This window comes from Nuphar pumila, chromosome 9, assembly GCF_984573655.1.
Source record: "Nuphar pumila chromosome 9, dmNupPumi1.hap1.1, whole genome shotgun sequence".
NCBI classification, from domain to species: domain Eukaryota; kingdom Viridiplantae; phylum Streptophyta; class Magnoliopsida; order Nymphaeales; family Nymphaeaceae; genus Nuphar; species Nuphar pumila.
Window position 1 is genome coordinate 63,373,738 of NC_143257.1, and position 19,384 is coordinate 63,393,121.

At 37.8% G+C, this 19,384-nt stretch overlaps 1 protein-coding gene across 1 annotated transcript; it reads right to left on the reverse strand.

Moving 5' to 3' along the window:
- Positions 1-17,177: 17,177 nt before the first annotated feature.
- Positions 17,178-18,989, reverse strand: LOC149828614 (Pentatricopeptide repeat (PPR) superfamily protein). The gene has a single exon (XM_090016906.1). It carries the CDS (start codon positions 18,523-18,525, stop codon positions 17,239-17,241), a length of 1,287 nt encoding a protein of 428 aa, XP_089873032.1. The 5' UTR covers positions 18,526-18,989; the 3' UTR covers positions 17,178-17,238.
- Between the last annotated feature and the right edge of the window lie 395 nt (positions 18,990-19,384).

Sequence of the window (19,384 nt, forward strand, 5' to 3'; positions counted from 1 at the left end):
AAACCCTAAACCAAAAACCCCAAACCCTGAAGCCTAAACCATAAACTATAAACCCTTTACCCTATACCTTGAACCCAAAACCCTAAACCCTAAACAATATGTCTTTGTGAACGATATCGATATGTAATATAGTGATTTACTCATATCGATTTGCAACTATTACTGCGACAATGATATCTCTTTGTTTGTATTTATGAACGATATTGATATGTAATATTGCAATTTACTCATATTGATTTGCAATTGTTACTAAAATATTGCGAACAAAACAGTGAAATCGATTTGCAATTGTTACTTAAATCGGTCTCAAGTTGTAAATCGATTTGTATTTATAAAGTTACCTCGATTTGTATTTACTAAGTCTAAACATCGTGTTGATTTGTGTACACATGCATAAAACTCTAATATATGTAAAACCCTAATATAGATCTATGTAAAACCCTATTCTATGTAAAACCCTACCTGACCGACCCAACCCGTGGTCCATGTCTAAAACCCTAATCTATTTAACAACTCTTCCTCTTTTCTGCGGCAACGCAACTTCTTCTTCTTTTTCTTCTTTTTTCTCCTCTGCCTTCATCTTCCTTGTATACTAGAGCAAGCACGGATATTCTGCATGATAGACAGGGAGTGATGTTGATCACCATCTATTTGATCTATTCCTACTATCATACCCTCCATCGTTCACAAACCATCCTTCGCAGTTGGAAAAATATTTGCCTAATCTTCGATATACTTCATGATAAATATGCTACAGTCATGCAAGCTTCATCTTCTCCACGTGTTCGTATCCCATACATTCTGCAGCTTCGTCAGCTATGCCTTGAAGCTTTCTTCACAAGCAAGTAGTATTTTATGCACATCTGGATTGCATTAGAAGCACATCACTATTTATATGTATCCTCAGCTGCACATAGAATCACTTTGCAATAGGAAATAAACTTGATGATGAACGATATGGATGTTTTGGTGATCTCTTCTGTAAAAACGAGAGTCTCTAAAAGATAGATATGCATTTGACGGAATTGTCCTCCCATAAATAGCTTTCTACATTCCCACGAGTCTACGTTCTGAATCACCCTTTGACAATGCACCATCTGTTGTAATCATTATTTACATGAACCAGATATACAGTTCTCATTGGTTCACATAGAAAAGGAAACTAACAACTGAAATTATCACTATGTGCTATAAAAAAAACTTGGAAAGAGATAAGGACCTCCATTGCTAGATAGATTTGCCTTTTATCATTCCCAGTGACTAGCGAAGGCCACTCAGTAAACTGAAAGTGCTTTCCATACTTCTCTCTAAGGTGACTACCATCCTTCTTAGTTGGAAAAATATATGCCTAATCTTCGATATACTTCATGACAAATATGCTAGTCGTGCAGGCTACATCTTTTCTGCCTGTTGTGATTCAAACCTTGTGCAGCTTGTTCAGTTCTACCTCGAAGCTTTCTACACTAGCAAGCTGGATTTCATGCGCACCTGGATTGCACTCGAAGGACATCACTATTTGGACGTGGGGTTGATGCTGATGATGTTGTCTATTTTCTTTGATGATGATGGTCATCTATTGTATCTAATCCAAACCATTGGTCATGATATATTGTAACTAAATACTCATATTTTTTGTAAATGAATATGGTTGTAAATCACGTCGATTTGTAGTTATGAAGTTACCATGACAACGATATGTCTTTGTTTGTCTTTATGAACGATGTTGATTTGTATTTATGAAGTTACCTCAATTTATAGTTTACTGAATCTAAACATCGTGTTGATTTGTTTATTATTTTTCCTTTCTGGCTTTATAAATCAGTCATTGTGTAAATCATGATACGACATATCGTTCACGTAGACAACGCTCGTAAAAGCAAATCATGATAGGACACCAAAGGATTTATACACTTATAGAATGTCATGTTACACAAAAGAATTATAGAATTACAATAAACAATTAAAGAATTACAAAAAATAATTATTGGGACGTCGATTTGTATTTATGAAGTTACTGTGATAATGATATATCTTTATTTATATTTGTGAACGATATCGATATATAATATCACGATTTACTCATATCGGTTTGCAATTGTTACTAAAATATTATGAACGAAATAGTGAAATCGATTTGCAACTGTTACTTAAATTGGTCTCAAGTTGTAAATCCTATTGTGAACGAAATAGTGAAATCGATTTTTACTTTAGTAAGTCTAAATCTATCATGATAGAACATATTGTTCACATAAACAAAGCTCATAAACGCAAATCGTGATAGGACAAATCATTTTTGATTTATGTCTGTGGCTCTACAGATCGTGATAAAATACTTCTATAAAAAAAAAGTCATGATCTCTTATCGAAATAACTATATAATTATTGAATGTTATGTTACAACAAAGAAATATAACTGGTTGCAAGCCAATCAGTATCAAGTAAATCACCATAGCACGTAGCCTTCATACATGCAAATTGTTTCAGCCTTTTATCAATCATTGTGTAAATCACGATCGGAAGATAACTCGTAAAAGCATATCATAATTTCTGCAATACACAACGCTAAACGCTTCTTCAAATTTTTTTTATGAAGGTCGAACATTACAATGATTTGTTCAGTGTCACTTATGTGTTACACTTATTAAAAAAAGAATTATACATTTATAGAATGTCACGTTACAAAAAAGAATTATAGAATTACAATAAATAATTATCGGGATAAAAAAATCACATAATGTTTATTCAGTGGCACTTGATGACTCAGATGGACTATGACATACAAATAGTCAATTTCTTTTCCTTGGTGGACTCTCTTTCCTCGGTGGCCTCTTGGTTCCGTGGATCTTATTAAAACCACTAGTAATCATCTCTACCAGTGTACCATATTGTGACCGTATTTGTCTCCCCAAATTCCTCACCTACTTTCGTAACTCCTTATTCTCCCTCTCTAACATCTCTAACCTTGTGGCGTTGACTACCTTTTTTTTGTGAGTTGTGTTCGCTTCTCATCGTGTACTGCAACTGAGAGAATTATTGTTGTAGTCGAAGGAAAACAATGGACGTTTTTTTATGCTGGGAGACGACATGATGGGGGACAAGAGGGACGCATGAGTTCCTAATATTTTCATGTTGCTTCTTCTCAATCTCCAGATTTTGACTCATGGGTTCTCAATATTTATTGAAATAGTTGGGGTCATATTGTTGTTCTTTATAATCATATGTTATGGCACGAACACCTCCTTTGTACCAGCTATCCAATTGTTCCCTGAAGCGTTCGCTCCAATTCATGTTCCTGGCCCCACCACTAGTCATCATCCTTCTCACTTTCACAGGTTGCTTTGGGGTAGTCTGTCCCAAGCCGACTTGTAGGAGAACTCAACTACCATGCTGCAACTCGACTTTGGATTTGCTAAATAGCCAGATAGTCTCGTAGCCTCAGCAACAACTTCTTGGTTCTTGTCCTCCTCATCTCTGTACGGTCTCCACACAACCTATACATTAGAGATTATGCTTTAGATATAGACATAATTATTCATGCTAATGAATGCTAAATATTAAAATGATTTATAATAACGAGTGTTAAATATATTACAATGACTGTTACTAATGAGTGATTTGTACTAAAATAATTTACAATAACGAATGCTAAATGCTAAAACGATAACGCTTTGTACTAACGAAGACAAAATCCTGCAATGATCATTACTTAAGAATGCTAAAGATTACAACGATTTACACTAATGAAAGTTAAATGTGAAAGTGATAATGATTTGTACTAAGGAATACAAAATCCTGCAATGTTTATTATTTAAGAATGTTAAACATTAGAACGATTTATACTACTGAATGCTAATGTGATAACGATTTGTAGTAAGGAATACAAAATCCTACAACAATCATTACTTAAGAATGCTAAACATTTCAACAATTTATACTAATGAATGATAAATGCTGAAATTGTAAATGATTTTAAACCATTTACATCATTTAATTGCAAACCATCTAAAATGAACTTAACATTATCCCCCTTGACATTTATTCTAGCCCACTGGTCGATCTTTGGAAAACCACAAATTGCAGAGTCACACTGAGGATGCAAGGCGACAATATGCTCCCATGCCCAGGCCTACAAAATCAATATATTAGTAAGACTATAACCTTCAACGATCTTAGTCTACAACTACCAAATATGTAATAAACAATTACCTAAACAAATGGCAAAAACCCTACGACGGTTTTTGTACCCTTACTCGCACGGTAAAGTTGACTGTATAAGTGTACAAGCATAGCAACACCCCATGCATAGTTTTTGACTTCATCTAAGTCTTTCAAGAACTACAGTCACAGGTAATTTAACCTCAAACCAGACAAATCCGAAAATAAAGTAAGTCCGAAAAAATAAACAAGTTATGCAACTCTTGGTCAACTCTTTTAGATGCACATGTAGCGGACCGACCTTCCCATTTATTACGGAAAGAAGGAACTTTCATCGATGTGGAATTGCTTCCACCAGATATACATTAACCCTAGTCCTCCATAGACATTCCTAGAAAGGCTGTGCACTTGTCCTATGCATTATAGTTTGAATGCCGCAATAGGACAGCACTTTCATGGCACTTAAGACCTGTAATTCGTGCCACATCTTCTAGGGTCATGGTGATCTCAAAAGAATCAAACTGGAATGTGTTCGTCTTATGATTTCACTTATTTACCAGATGGGTCATGGTGTTCAAGTATGTTTCAAAATAATGCTCATTCAGAAGGCCGCCGAAGTGCATATTTCATAATCAATCCTTCTGATATTCACTCAGTTGTCCATACCACGACAAAACTACAAGCTACTGACACCACCCTCTGAGCTTTTCACCTGGTGCTCTACTTCTCTTCTGACCTCCCTATAACATAAAATAACATATTTGTATCAAATCAAAATTAGTCCCATTTGTACTTCTACACGTCGTTGTACACAGTAATCGCTATATATAATAATCGTTGCACAGTCGCTATCACAGTAATCACTATACATAATAATACCTATTATAGTAAATCATTCATAGTAATCACTATCACAGTAATCACTATCACAGTAATCACTATACATAGTAATCGCTATTACAGTAATCACTTTACATAATAATACCTATCACAGTAAATCGTTTATAGTAATCGCCATATATAGTAATCGCTATCATAATAATCACTATCACAGTAATCACTATACATAATAATACCTGTAATATTAAATCATGACAGATATGAGCGATTTACGTACCTTGGTCATACTTTTCTCCTCTTCATCCCCTTCCTCCATCCTCTGCCTTTCATATTGCTCCATCATTCACTCATCCTCCTCCCTCCTCTGACTTTCTTATTCCCCATTCATTCACTCCTCCTCCTCCCTCCTCTGATTTTTTTGTTCTCCATTCATTCGCTCCTCCTCCTCCCTCCTCTGACTTTCTTGTTCCCCATTCATTCTCTCCTCCTCTGCCTTTCTTGTTATTCCTTCGCTCTGCCGCCTCCCTTCTCTGTTTTTCTACTTCTTCCTTCCTTCGCTCTGCCGCCTCCCTCCTTTGTTTTTCTACTTCTTCCTTCCTTTCTCTTTCCTTCTCTTCCTCCTCCTGCTTTTTTCTTTTCCTTTTCTTCTCTTCCTTCTCCTGCTTCTTCTTTTCTTTTTCCTTATCTTTCTCGTCCTCGTTCTCCTTCTTTTGCCTTTTCTTCTCTTCCTCATCCTCCTTCTTCTTCATTTTCCTTTCATTCTCTTCTCTGTCCTCCTTCTCCTTCCTTTGCCTTTCATTCTCTTCCTCGTTCACCTCCTTTCTTTGCCTTTCTTTCTCTTTCTCGTCCTCCTTCTCCTTCCTTTGTCTTTCCTTCTCTTCCTCATCCTGATGCTTCTTCTTTTGCCTCTCCTCTTTCATCTTCATCATTTGCCTTTTCTTCTCTTCCTCCTTCTCCTTCTTCTTCTTCCTTTGCCTTTCCTTCTCTTCCTCCTCCTTATTATTTTTTTGCCTTTTCCTCTTTTTCTCCTCCTCCTTCAATTGCCTTTCATTCTTTTCCTCCTTCTCCTTATTCTTTCTTTGCCTTTTCCTATCCCCCTCCTCCTCCTTCATTTGCCTTTTCTTCCTTTGCTTTTCATTCTCCTGCTCCTTCTTCCTTTGTCTTTCCCTCTCCTCCTCCCCCTTCTTCATTTGCCTTTTCTTCCTTTGCTTTTCACTTTCTCCTCCTTCTTCCTTTGCTTTTCCTTCTCTTCGCCATCCTTCTTCTTCTTCTTCATCTTTAGTTCTTCTTCATCCATCTTCCTTTTCTCTTCAACCTCAATATTTGATGGATAATGCTTTGCATTATACAATTCCAATGCTTTGTCCCTATCTTTATTATTCTCAATCTTCATTATATTTTGGTACCTTTCATAACGCTTATATATATGGGACTGGCGGATAATTTCTCTAATAGCCATCCCATCGAACAACAGGGGCTTTCTTGTCTTACGAGCTTTAGTCATTGCTAACATGCACAACATATAAATTTAACCGCATCAATATATGTTACAACTGTCTCCTCAAGTATATAATATTACAAATTATCTCATTCGTTAAATAATCACCAACATTACAAATTATCCCATTCGTTAAACAATCACCAACATTACAAATCATCGCAATATTTAGCTTCATAAGTAAACATCGTTGTAAGATTTAGCAAACTTAAGTACAAATCGAGATAACTTCATAAATACACATCACTACTGCTTTAAATGTATAAATCATTGTTGCTTCAAACTTACAAATCATTGTAGAAATCGCAACCTTCATAAGTACATATCGTTGTAACGTTTGGGATTCATAAGTAAACATTGTTGTATGATTTAACAAACTTAAGTACAAATCGTGGTAACTTCATAAATCTTAAATACACATCGCTACTGCTTCAAACATATAAATCGTTATTGCATCAAATGTATGAATCGCTACTGCATTAAATGTATAAATCATTGTTGCATTCCAACATATAAATCGTTGTAGAAATTTAGCCTTCATAAGTACATATCGTTGTAAGGTTTGGCCTTTATAAGAACAAATCATGCTAACTATTTTTCAATGCTCAGAAGGTGGATAAGTACAAATCAATTTGTTTCAGTATGAAAATAGGTGTTATTTAGTATGAATAGTACAACCAGTTGTAAGATTTAGAATTCAGATTTACAAATCAATTTGTTTACATAACGCAACCTTAAATGAAACTCACTGAAACACCATGAGTTTTGGTAATCCGACAGTGGAGGAGAAACACCCAGAAGGTAGATGCAGTTGATGGTGGCAGCGATGCTCCCACTGCACAAACCATAGCAAAGGATGCTCCGGTGGCAGCAGACGACGACAAAGGGTGCTCCAACGGTAGCAGATGATGGCAAAGGGTGCTTCAGCAGTAGAAGATGACGGCAAATGGTGCATCGTCAAAGGAAGATCCTGTTAGAGCATATGGTGCAAACGTTTACTGCTTAGGCCAAAAATGAAACATTTTGACTTAAAAGAGTTAACATCATCCTCCCTTTTCTACATGGAGGACATTTTTGTCCTTTTCTAGAACCGACATTTCATTTTTCTAGATAGAGGATCTCGAACCATCGTTTCACTTTTCTAGATAGACATTTTTATCCTTTTTTCGAACCGTCATTTCATGGCAGGAATGGCAGGAAAGGGTACTTAAGTCTGTGCAACAACATCGCACTCCCACGCTAAGTGATGCCGACACACACGGGGATACAAGCCCCACGTGCTTATATACATGGCACTCATTCGGACCCTCGAACATGGAACATTTTCTACAGTGCATCTTTGGGGGGAGGGGGAAGGGGGGGACATATAACCTGCTTCGGTGAAAGAGGGGTTGAGCGGTTGAGATGAAGAGACAGTGAAGGGATGGGGTTTGGTGAGACCCACTTGGGTCAAACCCAACCATTTCCTATGGGTTGGTCCACCACCCCCAAGCATAACTCAAGGATCCAAATAGTGTGGATCCCCCTCCCCACACCGGGTTCAAAACCAATTCGGGTTGTTTAACCCATTTGGATCTCTGCTAAGATAAAAAATAAGAATCCAAATGACTTTTGAATCTATTGAATCCAACGGGTCCAAGTGTGCTCCAAATTGGATCTTTCAACTTGAAATTATGTGGGTCAGTTTCGTTGGATCTTTGCTAAGATTCAAACTAATTTAGTTTTAATTTGGATTGGATGTGCAAGTGGATCCAATCCCAATCAAGTGCATTGATCCATTTGGATTCCCTAGATCCAATTAAGGATACAAACATATCAAGTCCAAAATCGTTTTGCGTGGATTGACTCGTGTGGATCCATTAAGATTCAAACCCAAATGACTTTTGGATCTATTGGATCCAACATGTTCCAAATGAATATTCTGAATTCAAATTTTCATATGTGAATCTTGATTGGATCTTTACTAAGATCCAAATTTGAATACCTCTTTCGACCTCTAAAAAACCTATATAATTTAGATTTACGCTTTCAAAAATATTTAATTCATCGATTAAATATAACCAACAAATAATTACTAAATAATTATCCTAAAAATATTTATTTATTATAAATTAAATGTCAAAATAATTTCCAAAAAATCTCCTTTTTATTTATTTAAAATTTTTAAAAAGTTTATGAGTATTACAATGCAGGTCTTGTTTAAGTACACAGTTACCTAAGTTCAAAACAACTTTCACAACTAATGTATACATTCGCAAATATTGTTCATTGTTTGTAAATCATTAAGTTGCAGAGTTACCTAACTTCAAACATGAAAATTCATAAATAGTCCATCAATTTTGCTTTTCGATTATTCTCCTCCTCCTTGTTGCGTAATAGACTCCACGTTACAATATGTGAAAATTCAGAATGACAATCACGTCTCAGGGTCTTTTAATGGATATGTGCTCCTATATCCAAACCTGCAAGAAATCAATACAATAATTAATACATATTAATAGACAGTATAGTATAATAATAATGTTAAATATTGTTTAAATATAAATAAAAAGTTTAGGTGCAATGAAGGAATAAATACTTCCAACAACCCCTTGCTGGAGATGTTAAATATTTCATGCCTCACACTATTTAAACCTACATATAACTGTGCTAATGCGGTGGCTTTCCATGTATATTCATTGATGTGATCCAAGTAATGTAATAGTTCTAAGTACGATTCATGAATCGTCTTTCCACCACTATTGATGAATGAGTGGTTGAACTTTTGAAATGGTATTTTTAAAAGATATTTTTCAGGAAAAGATTTGAAAAATCATCAACCAAAAATAATAAAAACTGACTTTCCACTTTTGTGGCGAGTACGGGTCGAATCCTCAGGGAACGGGAAATATTCACAATTATCTCTAAAAATTACAATTTATTAATATCAGAATTGTTTACAACTAAGTTAAATATTACAAATCTAGTACAATTACAAACTAAAATAAAAAAATTAACTAAAACAGGTTGCTAAGGTCTTCTCCAGATTGCCAGGGGAATTTTTGTCTTTTCACCATATGTGCATTCACACTCTCATTTTGAATAGACCTGTTGACTTGAAGTTAACTTATCAACCTAAAACAAAAAAAAATAAAAGTTAGTAACAATTCAATAATTAATTCTAAATTACAACTAAAACTACTTCTGAAATTAATTACTAAAGCTAAATTATAATTAAGCCAAACATTAAAATACACTGCAAAATCAAATTAAATTAACTAATAAAATTAAGTCTAACTAAGCTAACTACTCTAATTACACTAACTGTCATGTAGAAAAATAAGAAAACTACCGAAAATCAACTATTTATCAAAATGACTGTTTTGCCCTTGATATAGTGCAAACTTAAAATCTAATAGGTTTTCGCAAACAGAATGGTTGGAAGGGCAAAAAAAGTCTTAATTCACTAATTTTTCTTTTGTTCTGTTCCTGACAGATTCAAGAATCTGTTAGATTTTACAGATTTAAAAAACTCATTCGGAAGCTCGAGATATAAGTGTTTCAAATCTGGTAAAATTCTGGAAATCATTTGTCCCGAAATTTAGAAATCTGAAAAACCTGTTTTCGCAAAATGCTTAAAACTCAAACCAAATCAATTCAAAATGAGCTTATTTTTTGTTTGCAATCAGTTAACAAATCAGTGAATAGAATAGAACAAGAATTCCAGAAAAACTCAAAAAATTGCACATAAAATAACGAGTGCAAAATGGTGCAAATCTAGTTTTTACTTTAGTGTGCTATTCAAATCTATTAATTCAATGCATGCACTATTATATTGAAACACTTGCAAAACAGTTATTTACAGACCTAAGACTAACAAAATAACAGTAATTAACATTAATTAAACTAAGTAAATGAAATCTAAAATAATCACCTATATTACTTTAAAGAAATGCAAATTACTCGACAATCAAATTCTAAGTACATGAACTTGCTAACCTAACTTAAATTAAAATACAACTATGAATTAGACTAACTAAATTAATGACATTAACTAACCTAATGCAATTACTTAATGTAAACTAATTAATTAACTTGAAAAAGAAAAATTAAATTTAAAACTAATTTTCAATTAAGGTTATAAACTAACTAAACCTAAATAGGGTTAGTTGCCTAAGACGATTAGGGTTTTGCTATGACAAAGGGGACTCACGCCTAGAACTCCCTAAATGTCAATGTGCAATTAACTAATATGAGATATGTAATGAGATGCACTAAACTACATGCCTAACTCAACTTACTTAAGTTAGAAAATGTGCTATTAATTATACTAGGCTAAGTAACCAAATACAAAAAGGGCATTAATAAATATTGACTCAATTGGAAATATGTGGACCCCAATTTACTCATACCTTAGGACATTCACTTACCAAACCAAGTCCCATTTGTCAGCCCTATTGGTCCACACGGTTTTAGACTTACCAAAAACATTTGATCCTCCTTCTCAAAGCAAATGCAAAAGGATTAAGAAAGTGATTTAACAATTAAATCACCTTTACTTAATTAGAAAAGTAGAGTATGCCTTGACTTTTTAAAGTTAAAAACATCAGGCCCAAATGGCCCAAACGTTTTTGCCTTGAAAAGGAAATAAGATGTTCTTTCTCAAATAATACAAGAAGGTTTTTAAGCAAGCTTTTGAAAATCGAGTCTCGTTGCCTAAATGGAAAAAATGAAGAGATCCTCTTGGGTGGACTCTACACCAGAGAGAGCAACACTTCTTGAAAATTCACAAAATTGGAAACCCACAAATATATCTAAAATTGTCATTTAGTTGCAAAACCAAAATTTCCCTCTAATCGAAATTTCGAAATTGAAAAATTAGCTACATGTAATATGATATGCTCTACACTATGCAAGACCAAAGTAACTAATGCATGAGAAATGTTAAATGGAAGAATGTGTGTAACCTTGCCAAAACAAAAATTAATACAACTAAATTAGCTAATTAGTGGTTAATACTTACCAAATCTACAATTCATTGAACCTAGACCCTATACACGACCTTCCTAAACCTAATGACATTTATTGAAAGTATCTAGGACCTCTGTTGAATCATCAATGGTTTTCGTCCTCTTTGAGGAAGACGACAACCTTTGAGATCTGACTTTTCAACACAAGCAAAACTCAAATTCTAACTAAAATGAAAATCTAATTTAGAAACAGATTTTTTTATATCTGCTAAAATATAAAACGGACTCGATCCTAAGACTGTCACTACAGATTTGCAAATGCTAAAATATAAACAACCAGAAACTAAACTAAAAAAAATGAAATATATTTGCAAGCTACAAACTACCAACCGATTGGAACTAAAAGATAAAATCGGTTATGTTTAATCCAATCGACTGACTAATGATTTCAGGAATTAATCTAGACTATTCTTGGATTAACAACAACCTTTTTTACTGATAACACGTTATTATGAAGGCTAGGATTAAATCTAAAAAGAATTTATAGAAACAGCAAAAACGTGAATAGCAAAAATCAGCTAGACTTCATCTAGCCGATTTTTGCTAATTTACGTTTTTCACAAATACTAACACAAATTTATTTTTTTACAGACTAAGACTCGATTTTAGACCTATAGAAAATGTGGTTTCAAGATGCTTACTTACTGTGATCAAAATCAAAAAATGAAAACATAATCGGGTAGGACTTGACTCACACGGGTAGACCCGATCTACGCTAAAAGAGAAGAGGAAGAGAAGATCTACCTCAAGGGAGATTCGACGAGGGAGGGGGTAAGGTAGAGTGGTTGATGGAGGTTGGATTCATGCCCAGCACAGCCTTGCACACCGATGCTATGGATTCTTGCAGCTGCACCCATCCGGAAGTTGATTCAAGAGGGTTAGAAGAAGAAGAAGAAGATCGCGCTGGGGAGAGGATCGGTCCTCCCTGTGGATGTAGACAACATACCGATGGGGACAATTTCCTTAGGTCTGCAATCTGCAAAAACATAGCATACACATGCAAGAAAGAGTTACGAAACAATATGGAGGAAAGAAAATGAAGAGGGAGAAGGGAAATAAGATGAAAAGAAAAAGAAAAGGGTGGAGAGGTGAGAGAAGGGAATAGGGGGGGGGGGGGGTTTCTCCAACTCGAAAAATGTGTGAATCATTTTTTTCAGACTTTTTATACTATGTAAGTTCTAACTAATTCAAAGAGCCACCTAACTACAAAGTTATTTTTAACTAAACACCTAAACTATTTATTATTTATACTAAACTACCAAAACGAGTTAGAAAGAGGTAGTTTTGGGAAAACATTCTTGAAAATCACTTTAAATCACGTGGGTTTGGGTAAAAATAAGGTTTGGATCTAGTCCAAGATCCAAATTTGAGTTTCTGGGTTGGATCTGGATCCGCTCTGCATCAAAAATCACTCTGAAACACTGAAAATATGACATTTTCCTCATTTTAACTCTGATTCGAGTGAAATTCGAATTGAGACCTCTTTTGCATCTAAATACATCCATTCATGGGTTCTAAACCATTAAAAACATGTGAAAATGCATGACTATTAAATAATAATGATGTGCATTTCATGCATCATCAATGAGCATATGCCAAAAAAAATAAAACAAAAATGCTCTCATTCTGTTGTCCACCCTATGACCGCCCATCCTTCCAAAACAGGGTAGCTTCTCTTTCATTCTCCTCTCATTTCTTGGGTCATAATGGCTCCTCAAACATGATAACTTGAGTCTTCCACCTTCAAACACATTCTTCTCACAAACCAGTTATCTTCATTTGCGGTGATAATTACAAATATCAACATCATAACAACGTTGGCATCAACTTAATATGTGTTCCAATCTATTTCTAAAACATTAAGTTATAGAATAATTTCTCAATAATAGGTTCCAAGAACAAGGACTGCATAACAACAAAAAATAGGAAACCACCCAATATTATAAGGGAATGAAATTTGCATTAAGCTCTAGTTGGCCCCTGATTGTTCAATAAGGTTCTCAAATGAAGATCCTCGCCTTTTAAGGATCTCAGATATACACAGAAAGTGCCTTAATTCCTGGTACTCTGGTTGGACCCAAGATCCTCACTTTTCAAAATCAAAATTTTTACAATGTTCTCAATGTTTTGTTCGCTACTGCTCTTCATTGCTTCTTTATAAATAGTATACATATAGAAAATAGTCAATGTAACTACTTTGGCAATGAGAAATCTGACCAACCATCCCTCCCCAAATGAATTCATCTTCATCCATATTTACGACCATCTTATATTTGAAGAACTAGAAAAATTAGTTCTCCTCCGTTGACCTGAAGCCAAACATCGGGGCGTGCTACAAACCCCTTAATGACATCATATTCGATTATTTCATAATGAATTTCAGCTATTACACTCATAGACGTAATAATTTTGCATAAAGAACATCATTACACTAAAAAAGAAGAAAGCAACAAATACATAAGTAAAATCTTATCGCCTTTTGCATGACAATTAATCATATACGCTTTAACTATCTAGAGGGAATGAGATAGAAAGACAGTTGGGTCATGCTATCATAACTGAATGGTCTTAGGTTAGAATCCCACAATACTAGAATTATCCTGCAACATGCTTATGGCTTGAAAACAAGCCCAGTCACTCGGCTCGCTCATAAAGAACACATTCGAACTTGTAAAATAGGTTCGACAAGCTGAATACAAACAATAGGTCTTCATCTCCGTTATCACTCATATAAGCTTGTTAAGTAGTACTAAATATATTTTAGATACATTTTAATACTGTAGAACGAATAATTGAAGTATTTGATTTGCCATTGTAACAATAATACTTATAACTTTGAAACAATTTTTTTTTCTGTAAATAAACCAGCATGGGCCTGGCTTATTTAGCTCAGACTCATTATAAGCACAAACTACACCTCACAAGAATGAGCAAACCTTGAACACATCAACCTTGGCTAATTAGACTCGTTTACCAGCCCCAAGCCCCAAACCACAAACCCATCTTGTCTATAAAAAAACAATTTAAGTACCTATCAGTCTATCACTAGGCGAAGCAGGTTATATGTTCCCCCCCCGAACAGGGGAGTTAGCTACATCTCATGTTCGGGGGTCCCAAAGTGCACCACGTATGTAAGCATGTGCGTCTCGTATCCCCATGTTTGTCAGCATTAATTAAAGTTGGAGTTTTATGCGATTGCAAAGACTTAAGTACCCTCTCCTCCATTGGTGCCAAAAAAAATGACGATTCTTGAAAATGAGTGGTTGTAAAGACTTAAGTGCTCCGAATATGATTATTTAAGACCCAGACTCTGCACTGCAGGATTATCCAAGAAAGAAATCTCCCCAGGAGGAGGCCATGAACATCAACCCTCTCACTCTCTTTCTTCCTTCTATTTCTGCTTTTATGCAGATCCAGCAGAAGATCCTACATTGCTTCATCAAGCACCGACTGACCTGCACATTGACTGTTATGGAGCCTGATTCAGAGTTTTTACCCTTACAGGAGGAGGGTTTGGGGGCTCATCCCAGCGTGGGTAGCATCATTCAACTAAATGAGTTGTAGATCCTGATTCAGAGTTTGTACCCTTACAGGAGAGGGGTCTGGGGGCTCCTCCCAGCGTGGGTAGCATCATTCAACTTGAAGAGTTGTGGAGTCTGATTCAGAGTTTTTACCCTTACAGAAAGGGGGGTCTGAGGGCTCCTCCCAGCGTGGGTAGCATCATTCAACTTGATTAGTTGTGGAGCTTGATTTAGAGTTTTTGCTCTTATAGGAGGAGGGTTTGGGGGCTTCTCCCAACGTGGATAGCATCGTTCAACTTGATTCGTTGTGGAGCCTGATTCAAAGTTTTTGCCCTTACAGGAGGAGGGTTTGGGGGCTCCTCCCAGCGTGGGTAGCATCGTTCAACTTGATTCGTTGTGGAGCCTGATTCAGAGTTTTTGCCCTTACAGGAGAAGAGTTTGGGGGCTCCTCTCAGCGTGGGTAGCATCGTTCAACTTGATTCATTATGGAGCCTGATTTAGAGTTTTTGCCCTTACAGTGGAGGCTCCTCCCAGCGTGGATAGCATCGTTCAACTTGATTCGTTGTGGAGCCTGATTCAGAGTTTTTGCCCTTACAAGAGAAGGGTTTGGGGGCTCCTCTTAGCGTGGGTAGCATCGTTCAACTTGATTCGTTGTGGAGCCTGATTCAGAGTTTTTGCCCTTACAGGAGAAGGGTTTGGGGGCTCCTCCCAGCGTGGGTAGTATCGTTCAACTTAATTCGTTGTGGAGCTTGATTCATAGTTTTTTCCCTTACAGGAGAAGGGTTTGGGGGCTCCTCCAGCGTGGGTAGCATCGTTCAACTTGATTCGTTGTGGAGCCTGATTTAGAGTTTTTGCCCTTACAGGAGGGGGGTCCGGGGGCTCCCCCGGCACGGGTCCCGGGTGTCGTGGTCAAAAAATGCATAGGGTGTCGTGGTGAGAAAGACATGTTTGTTCCAAGCAAGATTGGAAGAAATCAATGGAAAATCCAATAAGGAGCATGTCAGAATCAAGATGTGGATGTCAAGCGAGATTCAAAAACAATATAAATCGCTATAGCGATTTGTGGAAGACACTACAAATCGCTATAGTGAGATCCAAAAACACTATAAATCGCTATAGCGATTTGCGGAAGACACTACAAATCGCTATAGTGAGATTAAAAAACACTATAAATCGCTATAGCGATCTGCGGAAGACACTACAAATCGCTATAGTGAGATCCAAAAATATTATAAATCGTTATAGCGATTTGCGAAATACACTACAAATCGCTATAGTGAGATCCAAAAACACTATAAATCGCTATAGCGATTTGCGGAAGACACTACAAATCGCTGTTGAAAAACCGAATAACACTATAAATCGTTGTGGGGCTCATTGGGGACCCAAAAATACTACAAATCATTGTAGGAAAGCCCGATAATACTACAAATCGCTGTTGGAAGGCCCCAAAAAAAATTGGTCCAGAGGGCGCTGCCCCCCGAGCCCCCGTCAGGGGCAGCCCCCTAGACCCCCCCACCCGCTGACCCCCGCCAGGGTCCCCCGCCCCCTGGACCCCCCCGCTATGGGCGGCCCCCCCGAGATCCGCGCCGGGGGGAGGAGCCCCCGGGACCCCATCCTGTAAGGGTAAAAACTCTAAATCAGGCTCCACAACTAATCAACTTGAATGATGTTACCCATGCTGGGAGGAGCCCCCAAAGCCCTTCCTGTAAGGGCAAAAACTATGAATCAAGCTCCACAACTCATAAAATTGAACGATGCTATAGTCAGTGTGCAGGTCAGTCGGTGTTTGATGGAGCAATGTAGGATCGTCTGTTGGATGTGCACAGAAATAGAGAGAGAAGGGAGAGAGAGTGAGAGGGTTGATGTTCATGGCCTTCTCCAGAGAGATTTCTTTGCCTTCATTGATTTCTTCTCTAGAGAGAGAGGGTTTAAAAGTATTTTACGGAGAAAGAAGAAGAAGACTTTGAAGAGTCAACAATGGAGGACATGTTTATCCTTTTTTTGAATTGTTTGTTTTTTCTTTTTTGAATAAAGAGCATTTTTGTCATTTTCTCAAACCATCACTTTATAAGAAGAATAGCAAGAAAGGGTACTGACGTCTTTGCAACCACACCAGACTCCAATGCTTAGTGATGTCAACATACACGGGAATACAAGCCCCATGTGCTTGTATACATGGTGCTCATTCAAAGCCCCGAACAGAGACGTGGATTCAGTGAATCATCGGGGGGAGGGGGACATACACCACCCTCCCATCACTAGGACGAGGAAAGACCAAGCTCAGTAGCTCTTGGTATGACCAACCACTCATTCCCTTCTCCTTGGAACCTATATCCAAAGACATGTACTGCTCCTCACAGATCCTAATGAACCGCCCTTTCCCAAACGCTGCAATCACCAGAGGATCCGTTCTCGTCTGCGCAGCCTCATTCAAGATTCCCCTCTTCACCCAGCGTTGCAGCACGCCTCCAACACCCCTCCACCCACTGCAGCAAGCGTCCACAGCGACGCCGAAGGTCACCATGTCCGGTCGAAGCCTTCGCCCACCACCACCACCATCAAGAAGGGGAAGATGAAACTGTGAAGCCAACCACCAAGTGAGGCTCTTGGAGTCCTTCATCTTGAGGTAGGCCAGCGCCACCGCGTTCGCGAAGGAGACGTCCTGCGTCCAGACGCCGGCAACCTTCATCTCCTCCACCACGGAGCCCATTCCCTTCCGACTCAGCGCGCAGGCGCGCGAGAGCAGCATCAGGCACCAAGCGAGGCGAGTTCTTCTTCCAGTTCTCGACGAAACTTCGATCCCCAAATCCTCCAACCGAGAGAATCTGTAATTTTCTGTATACACCATCGCCATCTTCCGAATTAGGCGCTCTTCTGGGGGAGTAACTCTCTGTTTCGAGGAGGAGGAGAATAAGAAGAAGGCGTCGTCCATCTTCTCCAGACAGCCCAGATCGGCGTACACCTCCACCATTGCGATCTTGGTCGAGGGTTTGAGCGAGAAGCGAGAAAGGGGAAGCCTCCGCGCTTGGTCTTCCATCCTGCCCACGAGGCCAGCTCTGGAGAATTCGACGATCAGGAGGTTGGAGGTCACCTCGTCGAGGAGGGCGTCGACCCTCTTGGCGAACTTGGAGAGGTCGTCGTAGAGGCCAAGGTAACCGTAGGCACGGATGAGGAAGGCGATGGAATGGAAATCCAGTGCATCGCACTCCAACTGTTTGAGGAAATGCTTCGCATTTTCTGTGCTGGCATCCTTCTTCAGGAACCTGAGCGCGTAGCCTAGCTGCTGGGAGGCGGCCTTGGAGTTCCTGTGCGGGACGACAGCATCAGAATGAATGGCGGTGGTGGTGGCCGATTTCCTTATGAGAGGGTGGTTGTTGGGCATTGGTTGTACTACTCGCATGAGATTGGGGCGGCGGAGGAGGGCGGCTGGTACCGGTGGTGGCGATGGTGATGAGCGGTAATAAGCCAGACGGCTCACGTTGAGTGAGATGGTAGCCATCTCATCTCCGTCGTCAGTTCGCAAACAATCTCCTCGTCTTCCACCTCCCTTGTAACTTTTTTGTGCTCGCACTTGAGTGAAATGAGTTGAGAATCGTTATCATCCAACCTTCGAGAGAAAAGTCGAAACCTCGCACGGCGCAACTATTTCCATTTAGGGGTGTAACCGGGTCGGGTCAGACTCCATTCTGCTTTAGGTTTAAAAGTACCCCAAACCCGACCCGATCTAATTCATGTTCAAGTCTGCTGAAAATTGTTAGATCCTATAAGTTAATTAATCGCAAGATCCGCAAAATTTTTGAATTTTAAATGGGAATTTCGATGATCAATGCAAAAATTATGAATCAATTGACCTGTGTGATTGAATTGTGTTTAATTACTAGTATTCTTGGTTTAACTTTGGTACAGTTGACAATTGGTAGCTATTTGACAAATAAATTAAGAAACTTGATTATTTAGCAAAAAAAAAAATTTAATTTATTGGTTGAATTAATTAATTTGATGGCTAATTACCTTGCAAAACTTACTTAACTATGAAAGTGATAAAAATAATGATCAGTAGAAATAATTAGTCAAGAGTTGAGTAAAATAAATTATTTCTATATTCGTTGGGTTGGATTGAACCCAATCGGATCTGAATCCAATTGAGGATCCAAAGTGAAGACCAATTAAGTGTTTTAGTGTTTCAAAAATATATAAGATAGAAAATAAAAAATAAAAAATATATTTGAAGGCTTTTGGGGTAGGGCTTTTCCCTATGGGATTGCGGATCTTGGACCAACCCATTTTCGAATGGGTTGAGCTAGACCCAACACCTAGGAGCTCATGAAATTTTGAATTTTTAGAGGGATAGGAGTGGG